At 39.2% G+C, this 16,482-nt stretch overlaps 1 protein-coding gene across 1 annotated transcript in view; it reads left to right on the top strand.

Annotated features, from left to right (window-relative positions):
* Positions 1 to 6,694, top strand: part of nxph1 (neurexophilin 1) — a 42,666-nt gene extending 35,972 nt beyond the window's left edge. The window contains exon 2 of the mRNA XM_079830271.1: positions 4,780 to 6,694. Coding sequence (XP_079686397.1) covers positions 4,780 to 5,544 — 765 coding nt within the window. The 3' untranslated portion in view covers positions 5,545 to 6,694. The remainder of the gene's footprint in view (positions 1 to 4,779) is intronic.
* The last annotated feature ends 9,788 nt before the right edge of the window (positions 6,695 to 16,482 follow it).

Raw genomic sequence — 16,482 nt, 5'->3', positions numbered from 1 at the left:
ATTTCTGTGGGATAAAGGTAAGTGGTGGAATGTGCAGTCAGGGTCACAGCTGAGGGCGTTCTTTCTCTACTCAGAGATATATCTGCTTCCTCTTCTCATTCTCTTACTACTGTCACTTTACAAGAGCTATTATAACTATGGCCATTATCGGCTGGCCTTTGGTCCTCCTGGTATTTTGTACGTCAACTCTGTCAAAGAGACAGTGTGACTCTGGAAGGAAGTTACTCTCCACAGCAAGTGTACTTACCCTTCATAATGTAGGCATAAGTGTGGGAATTTTTCTGGGGTTATATATAGGTAAAATTATAATAAAAATAAATATAAAGGTTGGTTTTTTTACTATAAATTATATATTTGATTTTTTTAGAATTTTAGTTGTACAAGTTCAGGGAGTCACCGTCATGTTCTGTTTTGTCATGGACTTTCAGTGTTTTCTTCCTGTCACATGTTTCTTTGTTCAGTTTTCCCGCCATTCGTCAGTCCCCATGGTAACCCTCATTGGTTAAGTTCCTTCCAGCTGTGTCCTGTTTATTACCTCATTGCCGTTTGCTATTTAGTTCTCCCTTTTCTCTCAGTCCTTGTCTGATCTCTGTTGTGTAAAGTGGTGTGTTCCTGTCTTCCTGTTCACGTTGATTAAAACTTACAGTTTGCACTAGACTCATCTTCTGTCATCTTCCTACTTACACACACCCGTGACACAGGGGGTGTCCTTTAATTTAAAGAAAAAAAAGAAGAATGTGTTTTCAGTCAATGTTATGATGAAGAAAGAAAAATATTACTTAAAATATATTTAAAACATGAGAAAACATTTCTCATTATTAATATATAAATATATATTTTTAGTATTATTACTACTATTGCTATATAATTCTAATATACATGTGTGTGTGTGTGTGTGTGTGTGTGTGTGTGTGTGTGTGTGTGTGTGTGTGTGTGTATATATATATATATATATATATATATATATATATATATATATATATATATATATATATACACAATTTGAATAAATAAAACCAGAAGAATGTTTTCCGTGAATGATATGAAGAAAGATAAATATACTACTAATTATAATAATTTATAATATCAATAAGCATATCCATATTTATACATTTACATTTTTAATAATTAAATACATATTTTTTAAATAGAATGTATAAAATATAAAACAATATATGTATGTTCAATTTATTCTAATAATTTATTCTAAGTATATAATTATTAAAAATTAAAATGTATAAATATTGATATGCTAAAATTATTATTACTATTATACATTGTACTTTTTTCATAACGTTCACTGAAAACACATTCTTCAAATTATATATATATATATATATATATATATATATATATATATATATATATATATATATATATATACACACATACTAATTGGAATATAAGTACATATATACTTCAAGTAATATTTCAAGTAAAAAAAAATGTCTTCATCATAACACTCACTGAAAACACATTCTTCTGTTTTTTTTTCTTTCTTCAAATTAATGGACACCCCCTAAAGCTGAGGCTGATTATGATTTTAAAAGGTTAATTTAAATGTTCTCCTCTTTTAAATATGTGGACACCTGCAAAAACGCTGGGAACAACCACATTGTAATGTTTCACTTACTAAGTAAGCAGCCCTCGCGATGTAATCAATGTGTCAATAATATGCTAGCTAACACTGTAGTTGACTTATTGATGCATATTAATACCTTAATTAGTGCAAATTAACATTCAAATGGAAACACAAATGTGCGGCAATAACATAATTGCATTTTCAGAATTAGCCTGTGTAATTATTCCATTTAATCTGCTATCATTAATTACGACCAAATGTAAAGCTGTGGCTTATGTTAGGCAAGCAGGGTCTGACTCTCGCCGTTAGTTAGGACTGCAGTGCAGTCATAGAGCATGTGTTTCAAGGTTAAAAACAGTCAGTGGAGTTCAACTGCTCACTACATTTTTAATTCTTCAGTTAGCGGTGCACACTTTTATAATTTGGCACACCATTCTGTACACGAGTATTTATAATTTAAAAAAATATTATTTGGCAAGTTACTCAACGTGACTTTCTCTGATAACTATTCGGCGTGACTATTCAGATTTTTTATTTCTTTTACATTTTTTAGAATTATATGAAATAATAATCTAATATTATTTACTATTTTTATAGCTTTTATTAGTGGTGTTTTAACGAGTGTGCTGACAGCATTCTGTGCTATAACTGTTAGAATATTTGCACAATAAAACCCTATTTTATCCTATTCAGATGCATTGTTTTCTGAGTGCCTCACCATAGCTTTTGTGTTTTATAGATGCTGTGTCAAGTTAAAAATGGTCCAAAATATCCATTCACGCAACCCACTAAGTGGTTGATTTATAATATATCATTTTACAAATCCCCAGTTGTTTGAATGAAAAATGTTTGCCTTTGTAAAAGCCTTTTCATTTGTATAATGTTTGATGATGTTCGGCTTGCTGTTGGGATTATAGCCAATATGATCCATTCTGTCTGCCTTGAAGTTCATAAAGCAGGCAGACTCATTAAGACTCACACCAGGCACACAGATTCATGTACACACGCTGCTCTTGCTGACCTGATGCAGTGCAGTGCCTGGGGGAGCCCAGCTGTTTGTGCCTGGCTGGCCGGCTGTCAGTGGGTGAGGTGGGAAGGGCTTGGCCGTGACTCCCCTCTGAATGTGTTTACCAGATGCACTGTTGCCTCAGGTGAGCACTGCAGCTGGCTCCGTAAAGCTCCAGCAGTCGGGCTGGATCCAAGCCCATCATGGCAAGACAGACTGGACAGACCCAGGCTTGCATTCAGACATCCGCTGTGTGTGCAGGCTTTATGCCCAGGAGATCTGACTCCTGGCCAGTGTTTTGCTGTTTGTGCTTTCCACGTGTGAGCTTTTTAAGGTCGCCAAAGGTGGACAGGCACAGACTAGCCATCGGCAAAGAGTTGGACACTGAAGACAGGCCTGTTTTGCAGTTGTTGAATGCAAGTCTTTGGATTTACCTTTTAACTGGCTTTTTTTTCTTTCATGTAAGAGCTTTGTATTAAGCAGTTAGTCAGTCATTATCACAAATACACCCCTTCAGGGTGGCCCCTCTGTTAGGGTGTAGTACAGGGGTCTCCAAACTCGGTCCTGGAGGGCCGCTGTCCTGCAGTTTAGTGCCAACCCCAAATAAACACACCTGAACCAGCTAATCAGTGTCTTACAAGGCCCCAGTTAGACACTGATTAGCTGGTTCAGGTGTGTTTAATTGGGGTTGGAGCTAAACTCTGCAGGACAGCGGCCCTCCAGGACCGATTTTGGAGACCCCTGGTGTAGTATGTAAAACTTTGCAAAAAAAAAAAAAACATACTGAATGAGTGTCAGAATAGTATAAACAGGAAAAATAAAGAATAAAAATGAGAGATAAGTATAAAACAGTATGAAAATAAAGTACAGAAAAGTACTAGCTGACTATATCCTGTGTATGTTACGTACTGTAGACTATAATCCATTGGATGATGAATGCATAAACATGAATACACGTTTTTCCCCCTCAACATTTTGTTAAAACAAGCACTATAAAGATCCATTTATTAATGCAAGTGCCCTCCCAGTCAGTCAGGCTGCATTGAACTTCACACAAATAGCTCCTTGAAACTTGTTCAGCCTTGGAATGTTTGTATTGCCCCTACAGCAATTAGCCATTAATAAATAATAACTCTGTCTTTAATCATGCTCCCAGAGTGCAAAACATATTACTCTCCTTTAGTACGGGGCAAGGCCTCTTACTCCATACATGGGGAAGAGTAATGTTCCTTAATTTCTTTGAAACATATCTGAACTCTCTTCCCATCACTATTGTGGATGCTTGTCAGGTGAATGATGAGTTAAAAAAGGCACGAGCACGAGCAGACCGCTCAATTCCCAAGTTTTTATGTTAAACTTCTCTTCATTTGCATTTTAAACCACTCTTCAAGTCACATATCGATTACCTTTCAAGGTTCGCGATGTGAAATCCTTAAGTGAGCCACGTGGCCTCGCTCCCACCCAGCGCTGTGTTTAAAATGGACCTGCATCGCCCTCGCACGTGCTGTGAGGCAATTCTGTCCGAAGGGTCGGGCAGATTGGTAGCGAGACCTTATTTTCTAACTATCGATCCCAGGGGTAGCCCTCGAGATGCAAAAACCACCGCAAGACGGATCTGCTGTCAGGTCTTACAGTAGAAATCAGGCAATCAATGTCACGGCGAGCCGCCAGGCCCTGTATGGACCTAATTCCACTCATCTGCACTAAATGGAGAGAGCCCAGTGGTTCATCAATCATCAATTCAAGGAGCACTGGCTGGTTAATAGTCTGCTCTTTACTCAAAGAATAGTCACCGGTATTATCAGGGAGGGCCGGCGGAGATCCCCTCCCCAACTGCACGACGTGGCGAGTTTGATCGCTGTATTCTTTTTCTCATTTGCCACGCTCCGTTCTATTTCCCAGACGGCTCCTGTCAGCTAACAACGTTGCAAATTGAAGCTTGCAGGCTCGATCGATTATCTTTTTCCCCCCCTCATCCTAATCCATTTGATCTGTCTGTTGAGTAGGAGACTACATGATTGTGTTGGGGTGAGGGGTCAATATCTCCCGAATCAAGAGTAATATCTACTTAATTCCTTTTTCCTGTCGAGCGGCACAGGATGAAATGCTCACTTGCTTTGCATTATGCGTCTTCTGTAGCTCTTTGAGGTTAAGACGGCTTAATAATGTCCTCTCCATCTTCCTTTCCTAGGTTTCAAGTGCCCACGGTTCTATCCCGGGGAAGTCGGAGCTGCTCAAATCAGGGAGCCCCAAGTCGACACTAAAGCATATATGGACAGAAAGCAGTAAGGACTTATCCATCAGTCGACTTCTATCACAGACTCTCCATGGGAAGGAAAACGCAACAGCCCTGGACCTGCACTATGACACTCCGGAGCCTTACTCAGAGCAGGACCTGTGGGACTGGCTGAGGAATACCACGGACCTGCAGGACTCTAGGCCTCGAGCCAAACGGCGGCCGATGGTCAAGACGGGCAAGTTCAAGAAAATGTTCGGCTGGGGAGATTTCCACTCCAACATCAAAACGGTCAAGCTCAACCTCTTGATCACCGGCAAGATCGTCGACCACGGCAACGGCACCTTCAGCGTCTACTTCCGCCATAACTCCACGGGCCAGGGCAATGTGTCCGTCAGCCTGGTCCCGCCCACCAAAATCGTCGAGTTTGACTTGACGGCCCAGCAGTCGGTCATCGACGCCAAGGACTCCAAGTCCTTCAACTGCCGCATCGAGTACGAGAAGGTGGAGAGGGGCTCCAAAAACACGCTCTGCAACTTCGACCCGTCCAAGACATGTTACCAGGAGCAGACGCAAAGCCACGTGTCCTGGCTCTGCTCGAAGCCCTTCAAAGTCATTTGCATTTACATCTCCTTCTACAGCACCGACTACAAGCTAGTGCAGAAAGTCTGCCCAGATTATAACTACCATAGCGATACTCCTTACTTCCCCTCTGGCTGAAGGTAGCTGCTGACACCACCTACACGAAGGACAACGAGAGGCAAAGGATGGAGCTCTCTCCCCATCCACAACAAATACATGTTCCCCGTACCGTCCATACCATGCGTTCATGGCCTGGATCTATAAAAACAACTTGACAAGAGAAGAATTTGGCTGTTTGCACTTTCATTTGAGTGCTTTTGTTTGATTACTTGGTATCCTTTAAGTTCCTACACTTATTATTATTATTATTATTAATTTATTGTTTATATCTTAGGGGCAACCACAGGGGTGTTGCTTGTATGACCCTGTAAACTCACAGTTTTGTCCTGTAATGTTCCGTTTTAATTTAGAAATGTGTAAGTGTTTGGTTTCTCAGACTATTTGTTTAATTAGTTTATTTGTAGAAGTACATATATGTTTCTTAGAACTGCCAAGAGGCCACGAGGGTGTAGATACAGTAGGACTTTTATGTTTAGATGGTAGTTCGCCTCAGAAGCGATGTCGCAGGAGAATTATTCGCAATCGGAATCTCAATGTTCCCTCCACCTTCAAACTTTGTAACAGCCCTGGAGTCCCTACACGTTCTTGAGTAATTCATCCCAGCCCGAAGGCCCAAAGATGAGGAGAATGGCTTGGTTCTGCTGGTTATGAACAGGCCTTAACTACAGGCATGTTTTCTACCTATTACAAAAAAGCTGTACTGTAATAATTGCGGATTGTTCGGCCCAAGCTGTCTCCTGTAGTTTAATAAGATCCAGGAATGTTTGGAGGGCTTGCTCATTGTCACTTATAATACACTGTAATGTAATGAATTCTATATCCTAGAGCCTAATTTGTATGAATGGTTTGTATTGTACATAGTTGATCCAGATGGAGCTGCTTCTGTATATGCCTTCATTCATTGTCTGTTAACCCAAAGCCCTACACACACTCTCTCTCTCTCTGCACCTCATTCCATATATGCTTGTTCTCGGTTCCTCGGACAAAGAAACTGATGTTGCTGATGTAGATGTGAACTCCATGAAATCCATGCTCTTGTACAGGGGCTGTAAAACTGTCAAAATATATATTAGAAGTACTTATCATCTGTATGATCATGTTTACTTTCAGGGGGAACAAGGGGATGGAGATGTACAAATGAATAAAATACTGAAAGTTTTATCAGGTGAAGTCTTTCTTGTTGTGTGTTATTCAGAATGTTCTATGAAAATCATACTTTCTATATACGTATCTTAACAGTAAATTCATACATACAATGTCAGGTAAATGTAGTCAGAAGTAATATGCAGTTTAAGGGGTCATATGATATCATTCATCTTTTGAAGCCTGTTTAAAACTCAAGAAGCTCACAAGAAGAACTGTATACCCTTGTTGCCGCAGGATTTGGTAAAGTCTACTGAGAGGGGAGATCTTTCATTTGCAGATGCAATATGTCTCAGTGGCAGGAAGTGGAGATGGTGAGACCGGCAGACCAATAGTGTCTGTTTCAGGAGCAGGTACTGCCACAGAAAGCTCCAGTGCAGCAGTAAGGATCAGCGGTCCGCTGTAAAGTGATTAGGGCCTCCGGCGGGAACAATCCACTGAGTTTAGCTGGCTCACAACTTATCAGTAATTAAAGAGGGCACTAGGTTTGTGTCTTCCATCGCCTGTCCACAGGGGTTTTGCAGACAGACTCATTTTGGAGCTGTCTGAAGTTTGTCTTAAATTTACTCTTTCTAATTATCCTAAAAGATGAGGTTGTGCACTGTCAGTATCTATCTATCTATCTATCTATCTATCTATCTATCTATCTATCTATCTATCTATCTATCTATCTATCTATCTATCTATCTATCTATCTATCTATCTATCTATCTATCTATCTATCTATCTATCTATCTATCTATCTATCTATCTCTGTCTGTCTGTCTGTCTGTCCATCATCGTCTGTCTGTCTATCTATCTATCATCGTCTCTCTGTCTGTCTGTGTCTATCTATCTATCTATCTATCTATCTATCTATCTATCTATCTATCTATCTATCTATCTATCTGTCTGTCTGTCTGTCTGTCTGTCTGTCTGTCTGTCTATCTATCATATATCTGTCTGTCTATATATCTATCATCGTCCGTCTGTCTGTCTGTCTGTCTGTCTGTCTGTCTGTCTGTCTATCTATCTATCTATCTATCTATCTATCTATCTGTCTGTCAGTCTGTCTATCTATCTATCATCGTCTGTCTGTCTGTCTGTCTGTCTGTCTGTCTGTCTGTCTGTCTGTCTGTCTGTCTGTCTGTCTGTCTGTCTGTCTGTCTGTCTGTCTGTCTATCTATCTATCTATCTATCTATCTATCTATCTATCTATCTATCTATCTATCTATCTATCTATCTATCTATCTATCTATCTATCTATCTATCTATCTATCTATCTGTCTGTCTGTCTGTCTGTCTGTCTGTCTGTCTGTCTGTCAGTCTGTCTATCTATCATCGTCTGTCTGTCTGTCTATCTATCATCGTCTGTGTCTGTCTATCTATCTGTGTGTCTATCTATCATCGTCTGTCTGTATGTCTATCTATCATCGTCTGTCTGTCTATGTATCTATCTATCATCGTCTGTCTGTCTGTCTATCTATCTGTGTGTCTATCTATCAACGTCTGTCTGTCTATCTATCTATCTATCTATCTATCTATCTATCTATCTATCTATCTATCTATCTATCTATCTATCTATCTATCTATCTATCTATCTATCTATCTATCTATCTATCTATCTATCTATCTATCTATCTATCTATCTATCTATCTATCTATCTATCTATCTGTCTGTCTGTCTGTCTGTCTGTCTGTCTATCTATCATCGTCCGTCATCTATCTATCTATCTATCTATCTATCTATCTATCTATCTATCTATCTATCTATCTATCTATCTATCTATCTATCTATCTATCTATCTATCTATCTATCTATCTATCTATCTATCTATCTATCTATCTATCTATCTATCTATCTATCTATCTATCTATCACCGTCTGTCTGTCTATCTATCTACACCCTTCCTTCCTTCCTTCCTTCCTTCCTTCCTTCCTTCCTTCCTTCCTTCCTTCCTTCCTTCCTTCCTTCCTTCCTTCCTTCCTTCCTTCCTTCCTTCCTTCCTTCCTTCCTTCCTTCCTTCCTTCCTTCCTTCCTTCCTTCCTTCCTTCCTTCCTTCCTTCCTTCCTTCCTTCCTTCCTTCCTTCCTTCCTTCCTTCCTTCCTTCCTTCCTTCCATGTATGTTGTTTAATGTAATAGACAAAGTTAAGCATTAAAGCAGTATTTCAGTGCATCAAATAAATATATTTATGGTATTTTTATACTGCTTTATACCTAATATAAATGCATTCACTTATTCATTAAAAATTCACTAAATAATAAATAAATAAAGAGAATAATTGCATTTGTATTGTTAAAAAAATCCATTATATTACGCAAATATATATGTTTGGCTAGTTGTTACTGGTTGCTCAAAACCTATTAAATGATAATGTTCTTAATCAACTTGTTTGGTCCATTGGCAGCTCCCCTCCTGCGCAGGAATGAGAGACAGAACTGCATTTCTCCCTCTGGTGGGTCAGAACACTTCGATCTCTATAACACAACCTGCGGCAGAATCATAATTAAGTGACAGAATAACCAAACGCAGTATTTATTCAATTATGACACCCACAGCCGCACCCGCCCCCTCCTTTGGCTGAGCCCGTTTCCGCCGCATGGAGGGGCCTGACTATCACGGGGTGTATTTAACTCAGATGTTGCTCGATACAGATTATGCGCTAAACACCTTCATGATAAATAGCTTTAACACCTCCAGATCAGATTTAGTAGCTTTCTTTCCCTGCTTAGCACTTCGCAGCCATCCCAGGGGGGACAAAGCATGCCTTAAAGTCAGGGAAATTCCCAACAATGGGTTTTGGTCTCCAGCCCAACATTAAGCCATCCCAGCCAATCCCATCCCACTCCGAGCTCTGCTTTTGCCTCTGCAGAATTTCTGTTTTAATCAGAAGCGGAATGGAAAAGGACCCTGTGTGCCTCTGGGATATTTTTCCATTAACCATTCTGACACATGACTGACTGTGGGGGATTATTGGTTTTTGAAGAACTATTAACAGCTGTACATTTGCATTTTAATACAGTTCTCCTCCACTACTAATGCAATTTTGGTTCGTAGCTTTGTTGCCGCCTTGTTCCTAGAGCAATTCAGGGTAACAGCAAAAAGGCCCTCTGGCTTTAATCATTTTAATTGCCATGAAAAATTTGTTTTCATTAATCACTCCTGAATCTCCGCTACTGTGAGAGCGAGCGCGCCATTACTGCTCCTCCTTAAAATTGTTACTCATCATTTCCTGAAAGTTTGCTACAGCGATGGGCAAATTTCCCTCTCAGACTTTTAAATGGCTGGAGGGGGCCATTTCAGGACAGCACTCAATTTTTTTGTTTATTAAATGAGGGAAAGGACATGAAATATGGGCTATTAGGATAGAGGAATGTCTAATATATAAAAAAAAAGTCTTTTTTTCCTACTTCATTGTTCTAGCTTTTAAAGATAAAACATTTTTGAGCACAATTTACGAGTCTCCACACTCCTAATAACAAATCAAAACACATTTTATGGCTGAAAACACATTCAGGGTTCTCAACCTAAATGCATCCCCGGCTTTCATTGGTGTACTGCGGGTCATCCGTGTGAACTTTCTGTGCATTTACAGCTTATTCAGATGTAACATTTCCTTTGATTTTTACGCAAGAAGGTGAGGCAGCGGCCCGGGCTGGGTCTGTGGAGAGATGGTAACCTTTGCTAAAGCACCTCCATTACCATTTCTGCATGCTGTCTGGATTCATCTCCCTCTCCAGCAGCCAGAAGGTTAGCACGCCACATTAGGCATTATGCATGAAGGTGTCATTTGAGACACAATACAACATTTTCAAACACCACTGATATTTCCAGCTTTGTTTCAGTCACCTTCCTCTTCGTTGGACATTGTACTATAAAAGTGATAATTAACACCAGACGATATCACAGGGCCATGCACCAGGGTTTTGAATGTTTGCCAATTAGCCTATATCAGAATCAAGCTTGTAATTTGCTTCCTCGAGAAATCTTATTGGATGTTTTTACAGTACATTTTTAAACATTTCACCAGCACACATTGGTAATGTTAAAGGGGAATATTAAAGTCTTATCAATTGCAACAAACGTTTTGTTGCTCTTTTGAAATTTCATTGTGCTATTAGAACATACCCAACATTTCAGAATACATCTTCCTCAAAAAAACAACAACAAAAAAAAAGTTAAATAAAGTAAAAAGTAACGAAACTTCGGACAGACTTCTTAGGCAGTGTAACCGTTTAATGATCTACAGCAAAATAGAGAGAGCTTTAGTGAGAACTAAACAAATATTTGATTACTACATTAGTAATTTCTCGCTAGAAATGACATCAGAAGGGGAAAATGTTGGTAAAAAACGTACATTTACACACAAACTGACCAGCAAATGCAACTCTCGGACGCCATCTTTTTTCCCCAGCTCAACTGTCACAGAATGGAAAGCACAGGATTGTTGGATATCAAAGGCAGCGAAGGATACATATATGCTGCCTTCAAAAATCAATCAGATGAAAGTATCTCAGGAGACAGGAAGTGAAGCTAACATTAGATTCGGACGTGCCTTGATGCCTTCCTACCTTGAAATGTGTCCTCCGAAGGCAGCATTTTCCTGGTTTCCGACGCAGCCAGTGTTTTTTTTTGGCAAGCACATAAATACTGTCTCTCTTCTTCTGTGTGACAAGCGAGTGTCAGAAGTGTTAAGTGGCGCAGCACCACCTTGTGTACTGGGAGCGCCATCTACTGAATTTGCACGTTCACTTGGCGAATCGCCAGTGAAAATCATTTGGGTGTGAACACAAAGACGCGCTGAAAAAAAGTCTCGAAAAACGCTGGTGATATGCACGCGGTGTGCACAGGCCTTTAATCGATAGATTGAAGTGCTCGTGCGTGTGAAGACTGCGCAGTGCACGAGCGCCAAGATAACACTGTTGCGCCACTGATAACAGCGGCAAGGAGCACTCGGCATGATTTAAAAAGCAACAAATCCCAGTGCCACATCGCCTCTTATATAACACAAACAAACTTATTGCTATTCAACTAGAGATTTTGTATGAGATGTTTCAAAAAGTGGTGGGGGCAATATCGACCCTGGCAAAACATGGTGGGGACATGTCCCACCTGCAAATTATGCCTATAGAGATCGCTAAGACATGTGACCAACTGGGCGGTAACGTCATCAGAATGCAAAGAATTATGGGTATGTTTGGCCCGTTTACATGGCCTGGCATAGCAGGGTAGTGTTCTGGCATGAAAATAATAAAAATTAGAGAGAAAAACAGAATATAATCCTACAAAATGCAACGGGCTAAAGAAAACATTGTCAGACCATATTGCCTAAAACTAAATCCTAACGCAAAGACGAGATCTGATGAGAAAATAAAGGGAATCAAAGGACTGGATCCTTACGAGCTGAGCGACTGGTCAAGGGACGTCAAACTTTTGCCCAACTTCCAGCACCCATATATATATGCAACTACATATTAAGTGTTGTGCGTTCACACACACACACGCGAAGTTTTCAGAATTCAAGTCGCTGCAGTCTTTTTAACAGATGGATGGGTCTAGGACCTGGAGATTGTAAAAGTGGGGCAGAAAACTGTCGTCCGTTCAAAGTTATGCGAATGTTTTAAGCACCACACTCCTCACTCTCTCTCATCTATCTGCATGCAGTCCGAATTGAACAAACCTGCGTGTGTGTGTGTGTGTCAGGCCGGCTACACACTGCAAGCGTGGCGTGTCCGTTTTTATTTCGGCTCCCATGTTAACAGGTTAGAGCGTTCACACTACCTGTGACTCGAGCCGCGCGGAAAACGCGTGCATGCTACAAATAGAACCGACGCCTATCTTTCACGCAACACGGTGGAAGCGCCGCGTCAGACACGCTTCTGGTGTGCAAAGACACAAAAAACGCCAAGATTGCAGTGTGTAGCCGGCCTGAGAGAGGGGGGCGCGGTCGACACATATAAATATACTCCGTCATTTTGTTCATACAGGACATCATTCAAACGGCAAAGTGTTTACTTATATTTGTATACCCCGTTCTTAAGCTTTATGCACCTTCTATCGTGAGAAGGACTATTGCAGTTTATAACAGTAGGTAGACGGAATCTTGAACACTGCGTTCTTCCCTCCATGCAAAGAAGACTGGCGCCCGTTTGTGCCGCGGATTCCCAAAATGCTTTGCGTTTACCACTGGGAATATACGTCATGATGACGACACATTAGCAATCTCTATGCATGATTCATTTGGCAGCGGCTATTCACACTAAGTGCAAATAGAATGCTATTTACTAAGAGAAATAGCATACTAGTGTTAATTTTTTTTCAACCTTTTTTCACTGACAAAAACGAGTGGATAACTAAATAAAAACTAGTGTTGGATGACAAAAACTATGACGAAAATCAACTGTCATTTTCTTCGTGAAATAAAAATGAGACGAAAATGTTAGGGAGGGACGATTAGGGAAGAGATCCAGTCAGAACTGATATATCTTGTGTAACAGATGCGCACATTTGATTTGAACGTGCTGATCTAACCGCTAACGTGATCTAACGTGCTGATAAAACACGACGCTATTGCGCTTCTAGGCTCACCCCAGCACTCCAAAGCGGCTCAATCAATCAATAACACACATTTATTGTAACAATGCATATTTTATCTCCTCATCTGAACTTGAATGAGCAGCTGCAACTGCAACAGAGGCGTAGACATTTCAAAATAAGAGTCCCGGTGTATTTCGAGCTTGTTTATAACTACAAGTCACGCATTATATATTTTTTTGGTTACACAATAAACTGTATTGCATTTAATTCCAATTTAATTCGTATTCAGGAGGAAAGACCAGTATTTGACACATATGCAATCAAATTGAATATTCAATCAGGGTTATAATAGTTAACTAAAAATATTTAAAAACTCGTCATTACTTGAAATTAAATGAATTAAATACAAATAAAAATAAACAAACTTATTTGAAGCTTTAGCTTAACCTGATATGGCCTACTGACATATGGCCTATTGCCTACTGCCTATGGCCTATTAAAACTATATAGCTGTTTTTAAAAAACAAACAAAAAAGTGAATTGAGCTCTTTTGTGTATTTTTAATGTCAAAAACAAAATGATGTCAAAATGTCAGTTCAAGTGACAGTCGGTTATGTAATGCTTAAATGCTTAATTTATTACAATTTAACTAAACTCATTAGATTTTAGAAGACTAAAACTAGACTAAAACCAATTCAGGGGACTAAAATATGACTAAAACTAAATGGCATTTTAGTCAAAAGACTATGACTAAAACTAAATCAAAAATCGCTGTCAAAATTAACACTGATACTAAGTGAAAATAGTGATATATTCCATTTACACTATGTAAAAGTAGCAGTTCTTTACAATATGTGTAAATAGTAATTACATGCAATTTATACTTTATTTTGACAGATACATATTTGCACCTCAGTATCGTTGTACATTAACAGAATGCAATAATAACATAGGGTGTAAATGATTATATTTATTACAATTATTAAATGGATGCGCCTTAATGGGACAATAAAAGCCCTCTCTACCCCTAACCCTACCCAATAAATGCTTTTATTATTATTATTAAATATAATTTTGTTAGGCACTTTATTTCTACTTTAAGAACATTTTTCGTAATTTTTATTGAAAGTAAATGCCTTTCCGATGTGATATGTGATGGGAAAAGGGAGAAGAGCGAGCTCGCCAAAAGGTCGATTGCGTCAAAACCAAGATCCTTAAACCTTACACTCTACTGACTACTCCACTGAAGACACTACATTATTATTTATTTAAATCTTGTTTGGCCCAACCAGGCATTGTTAGGTGGAGCTAGTGCGAATAGCACTTGCCAACAAGGCACGCTATTTGCACTTTGGTGTAAATAGACGTTAATGGGCAAAACTCTCCTCCCATAAAGTTTGCGTCTGAAAGGTAAACTCCTACAAATGCACATACAATAAAGTCAGCTGCAAAAATAACACTGTCCACACCTTTTCATCGCTAATTTTTCACTGCATGCTTTTAGTAAATCTTGCCCTTTGTATCTTATGCATTTGTTGTTACAATATTGGCATTAAAAGGTGTTGTATTTGTCATGACACGCAGATGTTTCTATTGCCAGAAAGATAATAATTGTCCTGTGACATTAATATAGGCTACTCTAGGTCAGGGGTTTTCAAACTCTATGATGCCAAGGACCCCCAAATATGATGAACCTTTTATGAGGGACCCCCTTCCTAAAATCCACATATATATATAACATTTAAACTGATTGATAAATAGTAAGTGTAACATATTGCTTCCAAACTTACATTGACTATACTTAATGTTGGATGTATAAACCTGAAGAAGAACATTTTCAATTAAACATGATTTAGCAACTTTAACAATAAATGTATGTCAGCTTACATACTGTCTTACAAGCCCATTGAGCGAGATAAAGGGGACTATAGGGAGAAAAACTCACTAAAAAGATACACAACAAACATACAAATCTGGAAAGTATACGGCAAGAAAGGAGAGAAACATTTAGAGATGAAACAGTTAGAATGTTCAGTAGACTAACCATTTTTGTGTTGTCTTTTTATTCTCTGAAATTTTCTGGGGACCCCTTAGAACCTTGAAAACCCCTGCTCTAGGTCACAGCACCCTAAACGATCAAATAAAAAGAGTCTGAAGCCCAGGAATTGGTTCTCTGTTCAGCCAATCAGAAGATTGATGCGCTTTCTGCCTTTCAACCATTTAGCGCGAAAGGGCACTCCAAATATGGGCAACCGCACGTGCTAATGCAGTTTTAACTATTTACTAGTTTGGAGTGCGAGTCGCGAGACGTGTTCAAACAGCACGAGGTAGAACCAGAAAGAAGAAAGATGAAAGTCCAAGACGGTCAAGATTTTCAACACTGGTTATGGAGAAGAGATCTTCAAAACAGGTACAGATCTTGCTTTGCTTGTCTTGACAGGTTATTTGCTAAAGAAAGGGCGTGTCTAACGTTAATTCGGTTGCGAGGTTTTATTTTGCCTCGCAAGTGGAGTTTAAATAATCACAAATACGAGCAAATATGACCTTTTCAACGTAATTGCGCTTTACGTGACGTCACGAGCGCGCATCACAGAACAGATATCTTGGATGACAAGGGGGTGAGTAAATTATAAGCAAAAGTTTATTTGAAAGTGAACTAATCCTTTAAGATACAAAGCAAACATATACAATTCTGCAATACTGCAAGAAAGGAGAGAAACATGAAACAGAAATGAACCAGTTAGAATATTCAGTAGACTTCATCCATTTTTGTTCTGTCTTTTTATTCTCTTAAATTTTCTGGGGACCCCTTAGATACGGTGGCCCAGTAGTGCACAACACAACAAAATTTAAAAAGCATACATAAGTTCACAACACAACGAAATGAAACCACAACACAACGAAATCAAGACACAACACAACGAAATCAAGCCACAACACAAAGAAAAATCCACAACACAACGAAATCAAGCCACAACACAACGAAAAGTCCACAACACAACGAAATAGCCACAACACAACGGAAATGCTCCTGACCACTAGGGGACTCTCGGAGTGCGGTAAAGTTAGTTTTCCTTGCATTGTTCTATAGATTCGCCAATCTTACAAATATTTAAACACTACGATCAGTTTTAAGTGTGCAGTTGTATATCGACATGAAATATCAATTAAAAATCACTTACGTGCATAATAGCTGCATATTTATACTCGAGAACGCTTTGACCCGCTGCCTCGGCGCTAAGGGAGCGTCTGCCAATTCCACCAAGTTGAAACATAATTTGTATGAATTAAAAAA

Source organism: Gobio gobio (assembly GCF_949357685.1).
Source record: "Gobio gobio genome assembly, chromosome: 11".
NCBI lineage: Eukaryota > Metazoa > Chordata > Actinopteri > Cypriniformes > Gobionidae > Gobio > Gobio gobio.
Note: the sequence above shows the minus strand (reverse complement) of the source record. Positions and strands in the feature narration are given on the sequence as shown.